Below are 24,423 nucleotides of genomic sequence, written 5' to 3'. Positions count from 1 at the left end.
TGGGGACACAGATGGGGAGACTGATTGGGACACAGATGGATGGGGACACAGATGATGGGGACACAGATGAATGGGGACACAGATGGATGGGGACACAGATGGGGAGGGACACAGATGGGGACACAGATGGATGGGGACACAGATGGGGAGGGACACAGATGGGTGGGGACACAGATGGGTGGGGACACAGATGGGTGGGGACACAGATGATGGGGACACAGATGATGGGGACACAGATGAATGGGGACACAGATGTATGGGGACACAGATGTATGGGGACATGGGTGTAAAGCCTCATGCACGCTGGAAGTTTAGCCCTGCTGCATGATGCTCCAGCGTTTAGGTGCCAGCAAAGAATATAGGAGCACCATCCAGTCCTGCTGTCAGCAGTAAGTCAAATTCTATTCTATTCTTGTTCTACTGTGGATTTATTTATAAATTATTTTTCCGGCCCGCGAATATGTGTAAAATATAGAATGTGGCCCTCGAAGAAAAAAGTTTGGAGACCCCTGCCCTATGTGGCCACTTCTCTATTTTTCTCTATGCACCACTAACACACTGAGCCAATTGGTTTTGGGATACCAACATCAGTATAGCTTCCGGCTTACTCCTGGGGACCTATTCCATATAAGGACCTACCCACCAGTTGGACCTACGCTTCCTGCCAAGGATTGCTGTTTGACAACCGTCATATAAAGCCTTGACTGACCTCTTTTGGCATATGCCACCAGTGGTCAACAAGTTCCGGTAAGCCTGCACTTTTTCCGGTGATGGGATTGTCACGTTAAAGGAGTCACGCTTTTTCTATTTATTCACCTTTTCACTTGAATGATTTGTGGATGTTGATGAACTTTGCTACATACCTCGGATCATCACACTTAGGAGTTTTGTTGGACTTTGTTTTTATGTTTGATACCACCTTAGGTGTATCAGTTCACGTGCCAGTTGGCACTGTTGTCACCCCTCGCTACAGAGGAATCTCACATGTTTCACAATTTGTGTCTAACATTTATTAATGTTATATGTGTTTTATTTTTTACTATACACATTTTTTGGTATTTTGATATTCATTTATTAATTTTAGCACTACACATACGTATTTTTTTGGTTGTTTTGCTTTTTTGAATAAGCCGTGTCAGCAGCTACCATTTACGCACACCTGGCAGCGCAGGGTATCCACTCTCCCACTCCGTCAGTTCCCCTCTGTGCTCCTCCGCCCCTCTGTCAGGATTGAGAGCAGAGGAAGGATCCGGTAAATCTGTTATTTACCGACTCCTTCCTTTTCAAACTGCACAGAGTCAGTGATCACTTTTATAACTGTCACTGAGCACCATAAACTGTGTTTACGATGCTTCAGTTTATGAATGGAGATGAGTCCGTCCATTCATCTTCAGTGCAGCTGAGGCTGCAGAGAAAGGGACTGGGGAATCTGTGTCCTCAGTTCCTTTCCCTGTCTCAAAAGGGAGATGTCAGGCCCCCCCAACAGGGCTAATGAATAATATTAAAAAAAACGAATCGAAAAAAAATAAATATTGAAAGGGTTAAATTGTAAAAATAAAATAAAAAACAAACTGACACTGTGTTACTAAACTTAGGACCCTGCATTAATAATATCTGGTCTCCCACAGAACACAACACATGGAAATGAAATTATTTTAGTAAATATAAACTGCTAAATACCTTTTCTCATCAGCAGTATATAGCAGTCTTGTGACTTCTATCAGTGTCTGGTTAAAGCTTGTAGGAGGAGTTATCATTCTCCCCTGATTGTCTTATGAGGCAGCAGGACCCCTGACCCTCTGTCTGGACAGTGCTGATCACATGCACTCACTCAAGAAAAAAAAAAGCTCTCTAGCAATACACACCAAACTGAGCATGTGCAACTTGCCCTTAAGGCTCTGTTCTATCAGCAGATTGGGGACAGTGGAAGAAGGGGAGGATCAGAGAAGATAGGATCAAACAGCCTTTTTACACAATGCAGAGGATTAGGTTCCACAGCGAGTATAACAGGCATTATTTATTGCATATACAGACTGATTTTACTGTTCTGGGTTTAATAACACTTTAAGCCCACAAAACAAAAAAATCTATGGGCCAGATCCACAGTAAGTACGCTGGCGTATCTACTGATACGCCGGCGTACTTTCAAATTTCCCGCGTCGTATCGTTGTTTTAAATCCTCAAAACAAGATACGACGGCTTCTGGGTTAGATCCGACAGGTGTACGGCTTCGTACGCCTTCGGATCTAAGATGCAATACTTCGGCGTCCGCTGGGTGGAGTTTGCGTCGTTTTCCGCGTCGGGTATGCAAATTAGCTATTTCCGACGATCCACGAACGTACGCGCGGCCGTCGCATTCTCTTACGTTATCTCTAGTCGTTTTTTTTCGGCGTATAGTTAAAGCTGCTATTTTGCGGCGTATAGATAGAATTGCCATGTTAAAGCGGAGTTCCGGCCACAATTTCACTTTTTAAATATAAATACCCCTGTAATACACAAGCCTAATGTATTCTAGTAAAGTTAGTCTGTAAACTAAGGTCCGTTTTGTTAGGTTGTTACAGCATTTAGATACTTTATAAAATAGAAATTGACTGGGGCCATCTTAAGTGTGGGCATCATGAAGCCAGACTGTATGACTTCCTGGATTTCAGCCTTGCAGATCTCGCACATGCTCAGTGCTGCACAAGCAGTGTAATAGGTTTCAGATCAGGTTTCAGCACCTGTACTGTCCAAGTCACATGATTCTTCGAGATTGGGGAGTGCACAGACTCCTGGAAAGTTACACCCACTACATTCCCAGGAGTCTGTGCGGTGTAGGTTAGGAAGCTTAAGCACCTAGGTGCAGGAAGAGGGAAGATTAACTATTCTGCCTAGCAACAACACTTTGAAGGCATCTAAAAAAAAAAAATATTTTCTTAAAGGACTAATGATATTTTTTTAAAACTACTGATGTAATGTTATATTTATGGGTGGAACTCCACTTTAAGTATGGCCGTCGTTCCCGCGCAATGCACGGCGGGAAATTTAGAAACGGAGCATACGCAGTTCATTCAGCGCGGGGACGCGCTTCATTTAAATGAAACACGCCCCCTAATCGCCGATTTGAATTCCGCGCCCTTACGCCGCTTGAGATACACTACGTCGCCGTAACTTACGGCGCAAATTCTTTGGGGATTCGAACCGGCCTAATGTAAGTTACAGCGGCGTAGCGTATCTCACATACGCTGCGCCGATCTATTTGTATTTGAATCTACCCCTATGAGTGTATGGCCAGCTTTTTATTACAGCCATTTTTTTTTTCTTAACAGGACTTTCAAATACTTCTAGATGAGCAGAAATTGAAGAATCTGGAGATCTCCAAGCAACTGGAAGAGGAAAGGAAGTTGGTGAAAGATCTCCAGGAACAGATGGAGTCCACAGAACGAGCGCACGACGCAGTGATGTCTCAGGAAAGGAGCCGAGTGTTAGAACTGCAGGTTTTCCTGGACGCTGAGAAGGCGCGGTCAGCGGAGCTAAGTAGTACTTTGGAGTGCAGACAAGACCTACGGGCTCATGTACAAAATACCGAGACAGATGGACAGTCAGGAGGCCAACCAGCCGATGACGTGCTGAAGGAACTGCAGGGTCAGCTGGACAATAAACATGGCCGTATAGTTGAACTGGTGAATGAAGTTGAGGGTTATAAGCTGGAGTGTGTACAACTGAGGCAGAACCTTGAGGAGGAGAGGCACAGTCTAAAGAAGGAGCTGGAAGCTGAGCAGGAGGCCTCCAGGCTGGCTGGAAAACAAGTGGAGGAACTCACAGTAGCATTGGAAGGACTCCAGCAACAGGTTCAGGAGAGGGCGACTGAGATCAGGAGACACCAGGCAGAGGAGAGACAACTGAGGGAGACGATCCAGAGGTTACAGAACAGTGCACAGGATCACAAGGACAGCGCATGCGAGACAAAGGAACCTGCTCAAAGTTCTGTAAGTTTTTCCCATCATGGGAACTTTAATTAAAGGGATTTTTTACATGAAAAATTTGAGATGTATATTGATATAGATATATAGCTATATCTACATATATCTATATATAGGTATAAATCCAGGGATTGCTGCACTTAAAAATGTATTGAAATATAAATACTGTATATACTCGAGTATAAGCCGAGGCACCTAATTTTACCACAAAAAACTGGGAAAACGTATTGACTCGAGTATAAGCCTAGGGGGCCGGATTCAGCAAGAATTTACGCCGGCGTATCTACAGATACGCCGCGTAAATTCAAAGCTGCGCCGGCGTATCTTCTTTCTGTATTCAGAAAGCAAGATACGCCGAAATTAGGCTAAGATCCGACTGGCGTCTCTTACGCCGTCGTATCTTAGGGTGCATATTTACGCTGGCCGCTAGGTGGCGCTTCCGTCGTTTTGGGCGTAGAATATGCAAATGACCTAGATACGCCGTTTCACAAACGTACGTGCGCTCGGCGGAATTTTTTACGTCCTTTGCGTAAGGCTTTTCCGGCGTAACGTTGCTCCTGCTTCTATGAGGCGTACGCAATGTTAAGTATGGACGTCGTTCCCGCGTTGAATTTTGAATTTTTTGCGTCGTTTGCGAATAGGGCTGGACGTAATTTACGTTCACGTTGAAAGCAATGACGATTTGCGGCGGAATTTCGAGCATGCGCACTGGGATTCTTTCACGAACGGCGCATGCGACGTTCGTAAAAAAAACGTAAAATACGCGGGGTCAACAATAATTTAAATAAAACACTCCACATCATCCCTATTTGAATTAGGCGGGCTTACGCCAGCCCACATACATTATGCCGCCGTAACTTAGGGTGCAAGTTCTTTATGAATACAGAACTTGCGCCCTAATTCACGGCGGCGTAACGTATCGGAGATACGATACGCCCGCACAATATTACGCAGGGCTACCTGAATCCGGCCCAGGGTGTCCATCTGCATGCCTCACTGTGCCTCACTTTGCCTCACTGTGTCCATGTGCATGCCTCACTGTGTCCATGCCTCACTGTGTCCATGCCTCACTGTGCCCATGCCTCACTGTGCCCATGCCTCACTGTGCCCATGCCTCACTGTTTCACTGTGCCCATGCCTCGACTGATGTTTAACGTGAGAGTCTACGGAAGGGGTTCCCGGCTTTGAAAACCTGGTGCTCCCCGTCCGTAGGTCTCCCGGACAACAAACATTGCACACTTGTAGAGAAAGAGTGGGGCTACATGTGTGGTCCAGGGGACCTATGGCCGGCCGGTACCAGGTCCCCAAAGTCCAGGAGATCAGGCACAAAAAGGTGATGAGTATAAGCCGAGGGGGGCATTTTCACCACAATAAAATGTGCTGAAAAACTCGGCTTATATACTCGAGTATATACGGTAGGTTACATGTCGTTGCGCACACAACGGTTTCGGCTACAAAGCTTACGCCCTTCTTCAGGAAGGAACAGACTACAAAAGTTACATTATTCTCGCATCCTTTTATATTAGTACATTTCACACCAGGAATCAATTGTGTATCAATTAGACAACAAAAGATACAAATGACTCCATCATAAATCCTAGAGAGACGGCTAAACGAGGTGTATTCCCTCGAATTGTATTGTGGAGGTGCGTTGGAGTACCATTCCAAATGAAAACACCACAGTCCACCAACTCCCATACAGTTCATCAGCATGCGTTGTGGTGACACGTGATTTTTTTTACAGTGGCCTGTTGTGAATTGGATATTAAAGTTAGGGGAGAGTGTTTAATTCTATAGGGAGGGTTTGGGGGTGATCTGTAGACACTTTGTTTCCCACTTCCCCAGATATGTTTTGGACAATGGTGTCTTCTACAAGTGGTAGATTGTGGCAGATGTGCTTCTTGATTTACAATTATCTCTCTCGACATGGTATTTACCACTCTTAAAACAATTCAATTGAAACACATTTATAAGATCTGTTTTTCTTTCTAGGTTGCAGTGAGAAGTTCTCCGACCCTGGGAAGGAGTACGGTACAGCCTCGGACTGGAAGCCCCCCGAATCTCCTGTGCCCTGATCCTCTGAGTGTTGTCAGTGGAGACCCTGGAATAGAAGGGGCTTCTTTCAGCATAGACTACATCAAGCGAAGGTTGCAGCAAGTGGCAGCTAAACTGAGACAGCTGGCAGCCAAATCCAGCCAGAGGTGAGGAAAAATGTTATACATTTTTACATTTATTAATGGCTTGCCGACTCTATAACTTTCATATACGGAGGCAAGGTGGCTCTACTGCACAGGATCATGTACCTAGTACTAGATCCTGCACTTCCAGGTCTGGGGAGCGCATGCGTGCCGCCCGACACCCGCTACCGTTGTGATTTTACACAGCGTGAGCTGATCTGCAGGTACCGCGGACTCGATGTTTGCCGGTGACTTGTCGTTATGGTTCCCCTATCGAGATGGTTCCTGTGAGGACTGCGCAGGCGCAATCCTTGCCGACGGAAATCTCTAAACCTTGGCCAGCATCCAGGATCATTACTTAACATCCCTGTGGATTGGAGGATGTTAAAAAAAGAGCCAGGAGGCCGAGCGAGCGCCACTTACCTCAAATTCCACGTCGCCCTGGAGGTTCGATGATCTCCGTCGGCAAGGATTGCGCCTGCGCAGTCCTTACAGGAACCATCTCGATAGCCGGAACCATATCGTCAGATCACCGGCACCTGCCGATCATTAGGCAGAGAGCCAGAACGGAGAACTGTAGGCCACGTTTAGGTGATATTTACAGTACCTATAGGTAAGCCTTATTCTAGGCTTACCTATAGGTACAAGTTATAAAAAGGGGTTTACCACCACTTCCCTACTGCCCCATTGTAATATGACGGCCGCAGGAACCCTTTGTCCCTCCGGGCCACCGTCATATGATGTCCGTGGCTTCCTGTCATTGTAGAGAGCGTGCGATTGCCGCATTTCTCCGGACCGGATGTGCGTGCCGGCAGCTGCAATGTCCGCCGGGCACCCGCGTTTGCTCGTCACAGAGCAGGGAGGTGGATCTGTGTGTGTAAACGCACAGGTCCACATCCTGTCAGGTGAGAGGAGACCGATCCGTGTTTTCCCAGTACAGAGGAACACCGATCTGTCTCCTCCCCCTACAGTTAGAATCACTCCCTAGGTAACACAATTAACCCCTTGATCACTTCCTAGTGTTAACCCATTCCTTGCCAGTGACATTTATACAGTAATCAGTGTATTTTTATAGCACTGATACTGTATAAATGCCAATGGTGTCAAAAGTGTCTGATATGTCCGCCGCAATGTGGCACTCCTGATAAAAATAACAGATGGCCGTCATTACTAGTAAAACTAAATAAAAAATTATAAAAATGCCATAATTCAATAACCTGTTTTGTAGATGCTATACCTTTTGCGCAATCCAATCAATATATGCTTATTGCGATTTTCTTTTCTTTTCTTTTTTTTACATATTACATATTTTTACATCTTTTTTTTTCTACATATTTTTGGCCTAAACTAAGTAAAAAAATATATTTCTTTTTTTTTTTAAATTGGGATATTTATTCTAGCAAAAAGTAATAAATATTGGGCTAGATTCATATAGCCCGCCATAAGTTTGTGCGGGCGTAGCGTATCTCAGATACGCTACGCCGCCGTAACTTAGTGAGGCTGGGGCTGGATTCACAAAGAACCTGTGCCCTAAGTTACAGCGGCGTAGCGTAGATCTGCCGGTGTAAGCGCGCCGAATTCAAATTCTGAAGAGGTGGGCGTGTTTTATGTAAATAAAACATGACCCCACGTAAATGACGTCTCTAACGAACGGCGCATGCGCCGTCCGTGACCGTATCCCAGTGCGCATGCTCCTAATCACGTTGCAAATAGTCAATGCTTTCGACGTGAACGTAATTTACGCAAAGCCCTATTCGCGAACATTGGTTACTCCTCATATAGCAGGAGTAACCTTACGCCGGAAAAAGCCTTATGTAAACGACGTAAAAAAATCCGCCGGGCGCACGTACGTTTCTGAATCGGCTTATCTAGCTCATTTGCATATTCTACGCCAAAATAAACGGAAGCGCCACCTAGCGGCCAGCGTAAATATGCACCCTAAGATACGACAGCGTAGGAGACTTACGCCGCTCGTATCTTAGCCTAATTTAAGCATATCTGGTTTCCAGAATACGCTTAAATTTACGACAGCATAGATTCAGAGTTATGACGGCGTATCTACTGATACGCCGGCATAATTCTCTGTGAATCTAGCCCATTGTGTTTATTTTTCAAAATTGTCGTCTTTTTTTTGTTTATAGTGCAAAAAATAAAAACCGCAGAGGTGATCAAATACCACCAAAAGAAAGCTCTATTTGTGGGGGGAAAAAATTATCAAAATTTAAAGTGGAGGTTCAACCAAAAAATCAATTTTTAACAGTAGATTGGGCCTAATTACGGGAAGCAGAATCGGGTGTTTTGATTAAAATCAATGCAGTACTTACCTTTTTTGAGATGGATGTTCTCCCGCTGCTTCCGGGTATGGGCTGCGGGGCTGGGCGTTCCTATTTGATTGACAGCCTTCCGACCGTCGCATACAGCGCGTCACCAGTTTCCGAAAGTAGCCGAACGTCGGTGCGCAGGCGCCGTATAGAGCCGCACCGACGTTCGGCAACTGGTGACGCGCTGTATGCGACCGTCGGAAGGCTGTCAATCAAATAGGAACGCCCAGTCCTGAAGACCATACCCGGAAGCGGCGGGAGAACATCTATCTCAAAAAAGGTAAGTACTGCATTGATTTTAATCTAAACACCCGATTGTGCTTCCCGTAATTAGGCCCAATCTACTGTTAAAAAAAAAAAAAATTTCGGGTGAACCCCCGCTTTAACTTGGGTACAACTTCGCATGACCGCACAATTGTCATTCAATGTGACGGCGCTGAAAGCTGAAAATTGGCCTGGGCAGGAAGGGGGTGAAAATGCCCGGTATTGAAGTGGTTATTAAAGTGGAGTTCCACCCATTTTTTTATGTTTGTCTGTGCTGCATGCTCTAATCTCATAGTGTTCAGAATGGACAATTTTTATTTAATTTGTTGCTTGTAAATACCTTTATTTTGTAGTCCTTCATTACTTCCTCCTCCTTATTTGCCTAGGCTATTTGCAAGGGTTTCTGGGATAGGCATCATGTTTCCCAGTAGTCCTTGCAAACCTGACTGAAACCTATTAAATTGCTTGTGCACTGAGCATGTGCGAGATATGCAAAGCTGAAATCCAGGAAGTCATACAGTCTGGCTTCATGATGTCCACACTTAAGATGGCCACGGTCTATTTCTAGATTATAAACTATCTAAATGCTCTAACAACCTAACAAAACGGACCTTAGTTTACAGACTAACTTTACTAGAATACATTAAGCTTGTGTATTACAGGGGTATTTATATTTAAAAAGTGAAATTGTGGGTGGAACTCCCCTTTAAGCGTAGTCTTTAACTGTAAAAGCCTTGTGTAGACATCCAAAAGCTCCAAAAGAGTGCTACTGGGAGTGGCCATCCTGGATGCGATGTCGGTATCCCCAACATCCTCGGAGTTTAGTAGCATGCTACAGTATTTTTCTCTGCTCCTCCCCATACCTAAAAGGTTATGTAGGAAGATGAGGAGAGAGGCAGAGGAGCTGGGCCAGCACAGAGCATAATTAGACGTTAGAAGAGGAGGGACTATGATGTGCAAGGAAGGAGGGAAAAACAGCTGCTTAGGGAATTAACTCTTCCTGTAGTGGACAAAATCCCTATCAAGTTCAAAGTCGCACATTAAAAAAACGTTGCCTATGGAAAGGAAAACTGGAAGAAAGCATGTAAAATACTTGATTTGTTTGCGCTTTTTTTTTGCAGTTCTTTTTATGTTTGTTGGGGTGATCACTGGCTTACAGTGGAACTAATGACATCCTTGGTGGTGCTTGTGTGTTACAGGGTGCTCTTTGAGAGAGCTGATGATGAGGACTTGGCCTGGTCGCAAAACAGCATTCAGGAAATTCTGTCTCAGATGGAGCATGTGGCCATTTTATCACTACAAGGACAGGTGAGATGATACATCTACATTCTTATGAAGTTCGTTTCTGCTTTCTTACATTTTATATCCAAGCTGCTTGATTCATCTTCTACTTGGTGATATGTATTATCTAGCCAAGCTTTTATATCCACCATGTACTGTTTATGAATAGGTGCTTTTTCCATGCTAAGCAAAAAGTTTGCTTATCTGTGTTTGGGAGCAAAGAGGAGGAATCCTCAGCCCTGGGGAATCTCTAACTAGAGCAGCATAAAACGTACACAGGCCTTCCTCTTCTCACTCTCATGCCGCGTACACACGATCATTTTTCAGCATGAAAAAAAAAACGTTGTTTTTCAGCATGTCCAAAAAACTACGTTTTCCCAACTTCATCATTAAAACGACTTTGCCCACACACCATCGTTTTTAAAAAATGATCTACCAAAGCGCGGTGACGTACAACAAGATGTAGTGTGGGTGAATGAGATCTTGTGAATGGGATTATGATAGAACAGTGAAAATGTAATCGGTCAAGTTTTGGTTTATATAAAATGTTATAGTGGCCACAAATTTCGGGAACATGTATAACTTCAAATTTATGTATCCCTCCTCTTCCCTTCAGAAGCTAGTGTTACCATCAGGAATATCCGCCAACACTCTGACAGAGAAGCTTCTTACCCAGAATGCTGAGCTGACCGGGTATGTCAGTAGGTTAACCGAAGAAAAAAAGGACCTGCAGAATTCTCTGTTAAGGCTGGAGGGAGAAGTATCTCACTACAGAGCAAGAGAGCCATCCAGAGACCATGTGAGTAGATGACGGGGAAGGAACCATTCAAAGTTAAACACTTTTCCTTAATTTTTTTTTTTTTTTTTAATATCCTTTTTAATGATCGTATGTTTTTATTGTATTATTTCCAGTGCAGTGCAATTTGAGCCATACATTTTGTAGGGCTTAAATCACATCCGCACCAAAATGGTGCAGGACCCTTTTTTTTTTTCCCGTACCTTAATCATATCTCATGGGTGTTCATACCCCATCCGATCCGATTCTGGCAATCGCACTGCTTTTTGCAAGCTGTTTCGGGGTGTCGTTAATCTAACGCTGACACCTGCAGCAGATCACATGGACGCCGTGCGATTGCAATGCGGTGTGGGAAACACAGAGGATTTGCTGCATTTATATCACATCAGTTTTACAGAAATGGCTTACTGTGCATGTTTTCATGTGTTTTACATGTTTTTTTAAGCATTTCTTAAAAAAATATGTAATTTAATGCGCTGCCATTGTCATGTAGTGTCCATGGGAGTCAAAGCTAGATTTGTGCAATCAACAGGAAGCGTGAGCTTTGTCAGTGGGAAACAGGATGTTCTACTTTGTCTATTTACTTACAAAAAGTGCACTATAAAGCCCTGTACACACGACCAGGATTCCCGGCGGTATAAAGTCCGCCGGGAATCCCGACGGGAAAACTGAGAACTTGCTCGGTAACTTTCCCCGTGTACACACGAGAGTCCGGTTTTCCCGGCAAAAAGCTCTCCCCGCAGTTTTCCTGGCAGGAAAACCGGTCGTGTGTATGGGGCTTCAGACTTTCCACAGCTTTTGATTTGATATACAAAGAGTTGTATAAACAGTTTTAAAATATAAGTTCCACTGGGCTTTAAAGCGGAGTTCCACCCAAAAGTGTAACTTCTGCTTAATCCACTCCTCGCCCCCTTACGTGCCACATTTGCTTCAGGAGGAGTGGGACTTCCTGTCCCACTTCCTCCTTCCGCCGAGGGGCTGCAAAGGCGAATACTCTAATCGCCTTTTGGCAGCCCCTCCCTGTAGGCGATTGCCTGGGACACGTGACAGGTCCCAGGCGATCGCCTGTCCAATCAAATGGCGCAGTGCCGCTCGTGCATGCGCAGTGGGTGCTTGGCCGTGAAGCCGAAAGCTGTCACGGCCGTGTGCCCACAGTTGCAGTGGAGGGGGCGCCGGCGGTGAAGGGGGGGGACCGGAACGAAGCTTCCAGCGGCACGTCGCTGGACCGGGGAACAGGTAAGTGTATGTTTATTAAAAGCCAGCAGCTACACTTTTTGTAGCTGCTGACTTTTAATAAACATAAAAAAAGCCTGGAACACCCCTTTAGATTATAAACATTATCCGACTTTTGGCTTCAAAATGGTCAAGTAAAAAGGCTTATGCCGCGTACACACGATCGCAGTTTCGCTCCAGCTTGGCTTGCATACACACGGCCACACAAAAGTTCTCTGAACTTTCGACCGTCAAGAACGCAGTGACATACAACACTACGACAAGCCGAGAAAATTAAGTTCAATGTTTCCGAGCATGCGTCGGAATTGCTACAGACGATCGGAATTTTCGATTGTATTTTTTTTTTACTGGTGGAAATTTCATCAGGAAAAGACCGCTACACGGTTGGAATTTCCGACCAAAAGCTCACATCTGACTTTTCTTGTCGGAAACCGTGTGCATGCGACATAGGAAGTCATCTTTGGTCTGCAGATGTTTGACCAATAAAGGCAGGTTAAATCTGTTAGATTCATAGATGGGTTGCGTCACATATGACGTCCTCGGTGGGCAAGTGGTTAAAGGCAGTCTGGCTTATAAGCAAAAATCAATCCAGACATGTGAGGTAGTAACAGAAATCTTTGATGAGGTGTTGGCTGAAAGCTCTGACCTCAGTATGAACACTGCTGATTGAGGCCAGGTGTGGAGTTGCAGTCTAAGCCCCCCGTTCACATCGGCGCGATTTGACAGGTCAAATCAGAGCCTATTGCCGGCAATAGGAGCGTCCCAAATGGTGCGACGCCGGCTTTGCAACGCTGCACCGATTTCCAAAAGTAGTTTCTGCACTACTTTTGGTGACTTCAGGGGTGATTTCAATAGACATCTGTGCATGAACCCTCACAGATGTCTTTCAAGTCTCCCCCCGAAGTCGGACTGAAATGTGGCTTTGAAGTTCTCGCACAATTTCAAAGCCGTGTTTCGTGTGAATGAGGGCTAAAGGGAGATTTTATATGGTTGCATTAACTTACCAGAACCGTATTCTGTGACACTTGAAGGCAGGGTTTGACAAATTTGCTTGGAATCTAGGAGCCAGAAAACGCACCCCGTCCCGACGCGATTGCGCGCAGAAGCGCATATGTAAACGGTGTTCAAACCACACATGTGAGGTATCGCCGCGATTGGTAGAGCGAGAGCAATAATTTTAGCCCTAGTCCTCCTCTGTAACTCAAAACATGCAACCTGTAGATTTTTTTTTAAACGTCGCCTATGAAGATTTTAAAGGGTAAAAGTTTGTCGGCATTCCACGAGCGGACGCAATTTTGAAGCGTGACATGTTGGGTATGAATTTACTCGGCGTAACATTATCTTTCATAATATTTAAAACAAATGGGGATAACTTTACTGTTGTCTTATTTTTTTTTATTAAAAAAAAGTGTAATTTTTTCCCAAAAAAGTGCGCTTGTAAGACCGCTGCGCAAACACGGCGTGACAGTAAGTATTGCAACGATCGCCATTTTATTCTCTAGGGTGTTAGGATAAAAAAAAATATATAATGTTTGGGGGTTCTAATTAGAGGGAAGAAGATGGCAGTAAAAAATAGTGAAAAATGACATTAGAATTGCTGTTTAACTTGTAATGCTTAACTTGTAATACCAACGGCCACCACCAGATGGCGACAGTTTACACATCTGGTGGTAATAACTTGTAATACCAACTGCTCACCACCAGATGGCGCCAGCTTCCAAGCCAAGTCGCCAGGACACCATTTCTAGTCGCCCTGGCGCCCGGGATTTGTCGAGCCCTGCTTGAAGGTATACATAGGTGATCTTTTTGCCTGTTGTCATTCTGATTACACTGTCTTATTTTGCCTTCTGCAGTCTCCGGTGGATAACTTCCTGAACACAGATACACTTTTAGTAACAGAGAGAGAAGCGTGGAGCAGAGAGAAGCTCAGCCTGCATAAGTCTCTGAAGCAGACAGAGGCGGAATTGTCCAAAGTAAAATCAGAGCTGAGGAATGAAGTCATGCAGAGGGATTTTGGTCGGGGGACCGAAAACACAACACTGAAAGTGAGTGACTTTTCTTGAACAAGTCTATATCGGGATGGGGGAGTGTGCTGTGTGTGGATTCTGAATTAAATAGTGTGTGCTCAGGCCCTAAAGCTGTCCACATAGGTTGCAAGTTCTTTACAATCTCCTTTAGACCTAGAAAAACTAAGTAATCTACGCCTCTACGCCTCACCTAAACAATAATTCAATTTGTGTCCAATCAGATAAGCGATTTTGTTGCATAGTTTGTTGTTGACCGAAAGAAGATTGTACAATCAGACTGCAGTGTGTAAGGCCATTAGCTTCCTTCCTTTAATCCTTTCTCTCCCTTTCCTTTGCAACATATATACCTCTTTTCATTCTGTCTCCCATTGCTCTGTTTAGCTATCAGGAATAAAAATAAATTTACAATACTTGAAGATATATGACTCACTCCATTTGACATTGTTGGGCCAATCACCCAGCATCAGCACTGTCACATGGTAGGAATCCATAGCCCTGTGTAAGCTACAACTTGAGCAACTCATTATTTACACATGATGTATTCTCCTGCCTCTCTTTGCCAAAAAAATTGGTGGAGGAGTAATTGAAATGTGAGCCTGTGCTCCAGTGCAGGGGTGGGGGATTAAAACATGTTATGCCAAAAAAGCATGCTATATGACACAGTGCTTGTAATGTGTCATTTGGACCCCTGTAACACCTAAAAAAGTCTGATCCTGCCAGTTTCTCCCCACCCCTATGTAAACTGACCACGGTAATCATGGCTGCTGAGCCCTGACACTGTGGTCAGTTTGCATGCTTCGTCATCCACGGGCCTGCTGTCTCTCCTCTCTGCTCTTGTGTCTTCCTCCCCCTTTTCCTCCCTGCCTGTCGGCTCCTGTGTCGGGGTCCGCCCCTGCTGCTGCTGTAATAACACGATTTACTGTATATAATCTAATCTGTGTTATAGGGATATGTCCTCCTGTGTGTGTGCTGTATAAAAAAAAAAGCTGTATATACCCTATCTGTGAGCACTCGCCTCCTCCCCTCCAGACTGACGTCAGCGGGGGAATCTTGGCCCCTCCCGCTACATCTGTGAGACAGGGAGAGGAGAGATGTGACGCGTCACGTGACCGCTGATCAGCACTCACAGATGAGGTATATACAGCTTTTTTTTTTAGACCGCACATATACAGGGGGACATATCCTTAGAAGACAGAGCAGATTATATAAAGTAAATTATGTGGGTTAACAAACCCTTTCAAGTTGACCTGTTACTTTGACTGGCATGGGCAAAGTTCACTTTACTTTAATTTATCTGTTGGATTACAACACAATTTTATATGTGAAGCTTGGTTGGAATTTTCATGGCTGACTGATATTATTTTACACAAGCTAGTCTGGTGCTGGGAGATCTGCAGTGTACCCCTCCCTCCCTCTTTATGCATTGCTCTGCACCATCTAGTGTCTCTAGATACCATAAGTAATAACTGGAATGGTTCTCATTAAAAGTATTTTTTTCTGTTTTCTCCCAGAGGGTTTATGGAAAATACCTGAGATCGGAGAGCTTTCGGAAAGCCCTGATCTACCAGAAGAAGTACCTGCTGCTTTTACTTGGAGGGTTCCAGGAGTGCGAGGAGGCCACGCTAGCTCTGATAGCCAGGATGGGCGGACACCCAACCTACACTGACCTAGAAGTGATCACCAATCATTCTAGAGCCTTCACTCGTTTCCGTTCTGCTGCCAGGGTAACCATCGCCATTTTCAGGTACAGATCATTGAAACAGCAGAAGACCTATGGGGAAGTTATTTTTGTATGCAGAGCTTTTGGTGAATTGTTTCCTTCTCCATTCAGGGAGAAGTAACCGTTTCACTTTAAAAAGGTTAAATCAAATTAAGGAAAAATTTAAAACTTCCAGATTTTATTAAACTTTAAATGGTTCGCTTGGACCAAGCTGGTCCAAACTAACTACTCCCTTCAATAACACATGTGTGCGCTCTAAAACCTGTATGTAGTATCAACTCTGTGCTCCGACAGTGTGACGGGGACTTCCCATTCCACTCCCGAAACAAAATAGTCAGACTAAGCCAGCAGTCCCTTAAACTATGGCCCTCCAGTTGTTCAGGAACTACAATTCCCATCATGCCTAGTCATGTCTGTGAATGTCAGAGTTTTACAATGCCTCATGGGACCTCCGTAGTTCCGCAACATCTGGAGGGCCGTAGTTTGAAGATCCTTGCACTAAGCCCTGATCAGCCATTCACAGGAAGCCTTGTAGTTTCTGCATGAATTACAAGGCTTTGTCTTATTGGCTGAGGTGGAGAGGCAGGCAGATGACATCACGTATATAAGAACAAGATAAAAACTGTGCTAAAGACCTTAATTGTATACAAAACATCAAAGCAGCAACTCTTCTGTGAGATAAAGCACAGTCCCAAAACATAATAAGTCCATATATAGAGTTGCGCTGTAAATAGGATAGAAGCTGAGTGCTCCAAACAGCGGTGATCTAATAAATCCCAGACGTGATGCAAAAATTCTTTAACAGTATCCGCACCATCCACCACCATATTGTATGTAATCCTATTGCGGCGTAAGGGCGCAGAATTCAAAACGATGTGATGGGGGCGTGTTTTATGTAAATACGTCGTGACCCGAAGTAAACAACGTTTTTTTTTTAACAGCGCATGCGCCGTCCGTGGGGGTATCCCAGTGCGCATGCTCGAAATTAAACCGAAACAAGCCAATGCTTTTGACGGTGACGTCATTCTACGCAAATCCCTATTCGCGAACGACTTACGCAAACGACGTAAAAAATTAAAAATGCGAGGCGGGAACGACGGCCATACTTAACATTGAGTACGCCACCAAATAGCAGGGGTAACTATACGCCAGAAAAAGCCGAACGCAAACGACGTAAAAAAAATTCCCTGGCCAGACGTACGTTCGTGGATCGCTGTAAATAGCTCATTTGCATACTCGACGCAGAAATCCACGGAAACGCCATCTAGTGGCCGCCAAAAAAATGCAGCTAAGATCCGACGGCGTACTAAGACGTACGCCTGTCGGATCGATCCGAGATGCAGTCGTATCTTGTTTTGTAGATACAAAACAAAGATACGACGCGCAAAATTTGAAATTACGCGGCGTATCAAGAGATACGCCGGCGTAATTCTTTTGTGGATCTGCCCCAAAGTGTTTACTTACCAGCTTATACAGACCTCCTATAACAGAAGGTCAGTGACATTTGTGGCTTCAAACCCAGCCAGGATGTTTACATCATCCGAGGAACCTTTTACAGGGCATGTGGGCCACCCATCCAGGAGATGTTATCGTAGGAAATCCCCACAATACAAAAGGCTCACCATAACATAAAATCCTTAAAGCTTGATTAAAAATATTCAAAGTATTGCACTTGCATCAAAAGAAATGTATATGAGCCTTAAAACAAAATAAGCCAGCAGGCCAAATTAGCAGAAACCTGTCCTTCTGGGATTCAAGGATCACGGTGACGTCAGCACATTGCTCCGCCGTACGCGTTTCATCAAAGAGTGATGTCGTCCAGGACAAGATTACATCAAGTGCTCCACCTCCGCCAATCAGAGGAAGTTTTGTATTCGTTCATAAAATATTAACCTTCCTGTGAGTGGTTGAGCAGGGCTCACTCCCAATCGATTTTTATTCCAAGAGTTGGACGGGAACTTCCCTGCTGGAACACAGCGCTGTATACTGTCTATAGCTGATGCTACATACAGGTTTTATTGGCCACACAGCCACTGCATTGGTTAGTATAGGAATTTGTTTGTTTGGACCAATTTCGTCCAAAATAACGATTTACAGTTCACTAAAACCTGGAGTTAGGCTTTAAGCCTTTTTCATATATTATAATATTTTTTTAAAGTGAACGTTGGGGCAAAATAAAAAAGTGCAATACATGCACATTTCCCCATGTTTTACCATTTTAAAATTAAAAAACAGAATAATACCTGTTGTTGATCTGCCAGAAATCTCATGTTTGCTGCACCGATATTTATCAAGCCAAGCCAAGTCGTCAGCCCTTGCCTGTGTTCTCCCTTGCAGACCAACCTAACCCCCCCAGTCATCCCCATAACCTATGGGGGCAGGCAGCAGCAAACATTTTAGAGGTTCTAACCCTTCTCCACTCCCATCTAAAGCCAAAATAAAATCTGAATCTATTTATTTTACTGTAATTCTTTTCTAAACCTGAGCTTGCGTAAAATGGTTTTAAGGTATCAGCAGTGCCAAGATGCTACACCATCTGAGGCCTACAGATACCTGTGGTGTTCTTCAGATTAATCCCTGCTTTCCTGTGGGGAGTCCCCTTTGTTCCAAGGGGGCTTTGAATTTTGCTATCCCCCATCCCTGCTATTAAATCCACTCCTGACATTCAACTGTCAAATGCCAGAGCCTGCTCATTGAAGTTCTGCTTTTCTGCTTGGCTCTTGGAGGGGCAGAACTTAATTTTATCTTGGATAGCTATAGACCTATATAGGCCTAATGTAGGTGTCACATAGACAGCAGGGACTGAGTTGCAATGTCGGCACTTTTGCTACCTTAGAAGCATTTCAGACCATAAGGCGACGTAAGGCCACTATATAATGTCAATGCAATTGTGATGTAGCCAATTGAGGGTTTAACCACATTGTTTTTTGCAGGATGAAATTTCTGGTACGGCGGTGGCATCGAGCCACAATTTCCACCACGAGTGGGACAGACCGAAACAGCTGTGGGCAAGGTGCGGGTGAGACGAGCATGCTAAAAAGTTGGGCTTCATAGAGAGGGAGATGTAGGATATGTGCCAAGAGTGCTGTGGGTGCTTAGATTAACTGTATCTATCACTGCAAGGTTGAATAGAGAACAATAATTCTTTAGAGGAAAAGCACATTAGTGTCTCCTACATCTGTTTTAGCCTCATGGCTGCAAAAACATCAGGTTCATGTTTGTATAGACAGCTGATGCTGTATTTGTACTTCTCTGTGCATCCTGTAAAAAAAAAAAAAATACCCCAACATATCAGGAGAGGTACACGCGATCTTGTTTTTTTATTTTATTTTTTTAAGCTCCTAGAAGCTGTTTTATAGCATTTTTTTTTCTACTCATAGAAGCTAAATAGTGTTATCCTATGTATTTTAGGCTATTGGCGTTTTTTTTTTTTGTTTTTTTTTTATAGCTTCAGCATCTTGGAGCAGAATTTTTATTTTTTGGCGCATTTTTCCAGCAGAAAAAAAAACCGCTGCATTCTCCTGTTAACCGTTGCTAAGCACCGCCCCATGATGAGGGTACGTGGCCTGGTATGACTCGCCCGTTGCGCCCCCTTCCCTGTCTGTCCTGTACGGATTTTCGAGGGGACCCCCATGCCATTTTTTTTATTTTCTAACATTTTGGTGTTAGGTTTCCCTCAAAAATTCTGAGGGTCTAGTATGGATTGGGGGGTACGCTGTTTTTTTTTTTTTTTGGCACAGTGTTCCCCTTAATATCCGTACCAGACCCAGAAGGGCCTGGTATGGATTCCCCATGCTGTGTTTTTTTTTTATTGCTGGCAATTGTTTAGTTGACATTCAGTTGTCTGTGGAGAACCCTGCTGACCGCTGATGTATCAACCATCATTAAGGAATGCGGCAGCCGGCTTCCTGGCCAGCACCTTAACAACCAGCTATTCACTGGTTGTTAAGGACGCCTGCTCCTTAACGAAAATGCTATTGCTCCTAAACACTTGTAAATGCTCCTAAGCACTGCAAAAACACTGGCAAAAAAACGCTTTTTATCCAGCGTTTTTTTTTTTTTTGGCAGATTTGGAATGTCTAGTGTGCATGGAGCCCAAGGATGTATTTCCTGAAAGGTTTAAAAAAGGTCTATTATCATTTTTTGTTACAGTTCTTTCCCCCTATGGGACAAAATACATTTAGTACTTTGCCCCGGTTTGCACAGTTCATTCTAACCCTATTTATGAGTTGCAACCTGTCCTGGTGTGGCTGGCCTGACAACCGCTTAGAAGGCAATTTGCTGATTCATAAGTGCAGCTTGTCTGAGCTGTGAGCGCTTTCCACTGACAGGCAGCGGCAAGAGAAATGCAGAGCCTTACACAACCCCCTCCTTCTGCATTCCTCTTGCTGCCGCTTTTCTGTGGAAAGTGCCTACAGCTGAGACAAGCTTCGAACTTTAAATGCAACACACAAATAGACTTTAAATTCAGCAAACATGAATAAAAACACATTCATTTTCAAATGCTGATATGTAAATGGAGCTTCTAAAACACATATGAACACGTGCTTGCAGCATTTTGAATGAGTAATAAGAAGGACTTGTTTTTTAGGTAACGAGGTGAGTACGGACTCAGCCTGTCACCCCGCCAGAAGCCTAGAGAGAATCTCAACTTGTCGCTCCCAGTCCGGCTTCAATTCTCCGCAGTCCACTGTGAATTCCCAGCACAGGTGATCTATAGATTGTTCTTTAGTCCCTTATTAGTGTGTCCCAAGCTGGTGCAATACAATAAGTTTATACCTGTGATCGGGGAAATTGTGGATCCTTTTCTACACAAATCACTACTGAGCAGCTACAGTTTTCTCTGTCAATGCAGAACACGCAGCTTATAGCCAGTCCTTATGAAGGCAGACACACGTAAAGTTTTTTATTTTTTTTCTTTAGCACTGATGACTGTATTGGTGTCACTGGTTCCAAAAAGTGTCACTTAGTGTCAGATTTATCCACCGCAATGTCACAGTCCTGCAAATAAAACGCTGATCGCCGCCATTACTAGTAAAAAAAAAAAATGTTTTACTAATTGTTTTACAGCAGAAAGTTATATATATATATATATATATATATATATATATATATATATATATATATATATATATATATATATATATATATATATATTATTTATTTTATTCAACATTTTATTTTTTTGTTTTATAGCTGCAGAGGTGATCAAATACCACCAAAAGAAAGCTATTTTGGGGGAGGGGGGGGGGGGACAATTTTATTTGGGTACAGCGTCAAAGGGGTTAACATCAGGTGAGATCAAAGGGTTAAATGTGTTCCGTGGGAGTGCTTTCTTACTGTGTGGGGGATGGTTTAACTGTAGGATGACAGAGATCCGTGTTCCTGCTCAACAGAAACACAAGATCTCTGTCTTCCTTACTAGCAGAATGGCGATCTGCCTTGTTTACATAGGCGGACCGCCGTTCTGCTTTTTTTTTTCAGAACGATCTCCAGGTTTCCGGCGGACCCATTGATTGGCTCCCACTGTGTCCAATTACAGCAGGAGTGGAGTTGATGAAAAGAATCACGTACACTTACGTGATATTGCGATTAAGGGCCGCCCTAACACATTATATGTACGTGGGATGGTCCATAATTGGCTAGAGTGCTATGCAGAACTGCTGTTTTTAGATTCTGTGACTGTGCTTCTAATACTGACACTTTATTCTCCACCCTTCCAGGTACACCTCTGCTTCTGATGCAAGTCCCTGCTTTCATCTCCAGCACTACGATCCGGACAGAGCACTGACAGATTATATAACTAGGCTCGAGGCCTTGCAGAAAAGACTGGGCAGTGTGCAGTCAGGTAATGTAAAATCACAGACTTTATACAAAAGGAATGAGTCTTTAAAAGGGGATAGTTCCTGCTTTGGTTGTGGATTTTCTGGATTGGCTCATATTCTCCGCACCCAACGCTGGATAAGTTCCCCATCCTTAAAGGATTTCTAAACCAAAGAACAAAAATCTATTTAATTACAGTTCACAAGTCCTTAGATGTGATGGCTGCATTCATTTTCTTTTCTTTCCTGTCCATTGAGGTACACAGGGAGTAACCCTTGGGGTTGTGCTGCTGCCCACGTGAGGATTACACATTAACAGATTCCTCTTGGTGCACGTTTCAGAATTTGTTATTCTTATACAGGATTTATATAGCGCTGACCTTTTATGCATAGCGGCAAACGGTACATTTACAATACAATTTAATACAGTAGAAAGCAGAGAGCCCTGCTTTTTATTACCAGGTGATAAAAAGAAAACAAATGCAGCCACCACAGCTAAGGACTGGTAAGCTGCAATATCTTATATATTTATTTTTGTAAGGTAATTGCAAGAGACAAGGGGGTAGATCCTCGTACAATGGCGCATTATTGCGCCAGGCGTAGCGTATCTAAGATACACTACGCCGCTGTAACTTACTTTGTTTTGTTTTGAATCCTCAACGAATTTGCGCCGTAAGTTACGTTTTTTTTAACTGCGCATGCGCCGTCCCTGGGGGTATCCCAGTGCGCATGCTCGAAATTTAACCGGAACAAGCCAATGCTTACGACGGTGACATCATTCTACGCAAATTCCAATTCGCAAACGACTTGCGCAAACGACGTAAAAAATTCAAAATTGTATGCGGGAACGACGGCCATACTTAACATTGAGTACGCCTCATAACAACAGCTTTAACTATACGCCGGAAAAAGCCGAACGCAAACGACGAAAAAAAAATGCGCCGGGCCGACGTACGTTCGTGGATCGCCGTAACTAGCTAATTTGCATACTCAACGCAGATTTCGACGGGAACGCCACCTAGCGGCCGCCGGAAAATTGTATCTAAGATCCAACGGCGTACTAAGACGTACGCCTGTCGGATCTAGCCGAGATGCCGTCGTATCTTGTTTTGTGGATACAAAACAAAGATACGACGCGGGAAATTTAAAACTACGCTGGCGTATCAGTAGATACGCCGGCGTAATCCTTTTGTGGATCTACCCCAAGGAGTGCATCTTTGTACCTGGAGGAAACGAGATTTATGGTAACTTTCACATAAAGAGTTCAGGGATCCAGGGGGGTTGTGAATTAGAAAGGAACAGTTTATCCTGCTAAAGCAAATTGGCCTTTTTTCTTTTTTTTTCCTTTTCTTAAAGTTCCACTTTCAGTCCTCCTCCCTCCCTTTTCTGCCACATTTGGCATGTCATTATTTGGGGGGGATAGTGGGTACCTAATTTTGACAGGTACCTTCTCCCACTTCTGTTTGGTTTGCCTAGGTGATCTGATCAGAAGTTCTTCAGTCCCCCTCCCTCCCCACAGTCCTCTGGGACATGTCACAGGTCCCATTAGACTGCGGGGCCATTCACAAAGTGCATCACGGTGGGCAGCCGGGTGACTTTAGCTAAAGTGGATGTAAACCCTCCATACACCCAGTGAAGTGAACAGCCTCAGATGATACAAAGAGATGAACCAAATCTCCCTACATAGGTTTTACATTTATATCTGCTGTCTTCACATTTATATACTGTTTAGAAAGTTCAGATCCTGTTAAGAAATGTTCTCTTCCTGTTTAACACAGAGTGTGATGTCTGGGCATACAGCCAAGATAGCTAAAATTGCTGAGGAGAGGCACACACCCCCTCTCCACATAGGCAGAGACTCTCAGAGGTGTTTTGTAACAGGGCCAGCTCCCTGATAATCTATTTATAGCAACCTCCCCAGACAGAAATTTCAGGCTGCTTTTTATCTGATGTGTCAGAGAATTTGTCAGGAGTTATCAGGCTGATAACATAGGAACGGTTCAGGAGAGAGCTACAGGACTTATCTCTTTGAAGAGAGATAACAAAATACTGCAGATATATGTACCCAGCTCAATTTTCATGAATTGGGTTTACATCCACTTTAAGATGCCGGTTCCGGGAACCCAAAGGCTAGTGATGGACTAGCCTGGATGAGAACGGCGCTGGATCCCTGGACAGGTAAGTGTCCTTTTATTAAAAGTCAGCAGCTACAGAATTTGTAGCTGTTTTTTATTTTTTCTCTAAGCGTGAAGAACCTCTTTAATTTTTGTCCTTTGGTTGAAATTGATGTACATTTTTTGTTTTTTTTTAACCAATTTTTTTTTCCTTTCCTTTCAGGGTCAAGTGCAAACACAACACACTACAGCATAAGAAGATAAAACCCTTGCAATAACTGACTTGCCTTCTGTAATATTGTGCTGCTTCCGTTAACCTGTATTGTGTTTATTGTGGGACCAACATCCGCCCGACAACAATCTGACATGAAGAAGCCACATCAAGCCGTCTAGATTTTCTGTATATCAGCTTCTTTTCTTTTTTTTTTTTTTTTTTTAAATCAGCTGTCAATGACATGTACATTATGTGGATTTCTAATTTAATTGATTAACTTATATGTATTTATCAAGAGGGTGAAAGGCAATTGTTTGTATTATGGACTGGGAGGCCAGAGGCTGAAGCGACTGTCTCGTCCTACCGTTTGCTGCGATATCGCAGACTGGACATATCATATGTAGAGACCTATTTTTGTAATGGTAGAAGTTTTGAATTTTATGGGTATTTTGTCAAAGTACTGAAATAAATTTCATCATTTTAACAATTTCA

The 24,423-nt window shown here is 43.8% G+C and overlaps 1 protein-coding gene across 11 annotated transcripts in view; it reads left to right on the top strand.

Annotated features, from left to right (window-relative positions):
• Positions 1-24,423, top strand: part of AKAP9 (A-kinase anchoring protein 9) — a 359,842-nt gene extending 335,419 nt beyond the window's left edge. For 8 of the 11 annotated variants that reach the window (XM_040352376.1, XM_040352374.1, XM_040352375.1 and 5 more), the window contains 10 exons: positions 3,309-3,968; positions 5,955-6,163; positions 9,924-10,032; positions 10,622-10,804; positions 13,888-14,079; positions 15,573-15,805; positions 18,715-18,821; positions 20,373-20,490; positions 21,505-21,629; positions 23,941-24,423. In XM_040352376.1, the coding sequence (XP_040208310.1) occupies positions 3,309-3,968; positions 5,955-6,163; positions 9,924-10,032; positions 10,622-10,804; positions 13,888-14,079; positions 15,573-15,805; positions 18,715-18,821; positions 20,373-20,490; positions 21,505-21,629; positions 23,941-23,981 (1,977 nt within the window). In that variant the 3' untranslated portion in view covers positions 23,982-24,423. The remainder of the gene's footprint in view (positions 1-3,308; positions 3,969-5,954; positions 6,164-9,923; positions 10,033-10,621; positions 10,805-13,887; positions 14,080-15,572; positions 15,806-18,714; positions 18,822-20,372; positions 20,491-21,504; positions 21,630-23,940) is intronic. The other 3 variants (XM_040352377.1, XM_040352371.1, XM_040352372.1) reach the window with 2 other exon arrangements.

Source organism: Rana temporaria, chromosome 5 (genome assembly GCF_905171775.1).
Source record: "Rana temporaria chromosome 5, aRanTem1.1, whole genome shotgun sequence".
In the NCBI taxonomy this organism is placed as follows: Eukaryota; Metazoa; Chordata; class Amphibia; order Anura; family Ranidae; genus Rana; species Rana temporaria.
The sequence above is the reverse complement of the archived record's forward strand: the minus strand, read 5'-3'. Positions and strand labels throughout refer to the sequence as shown.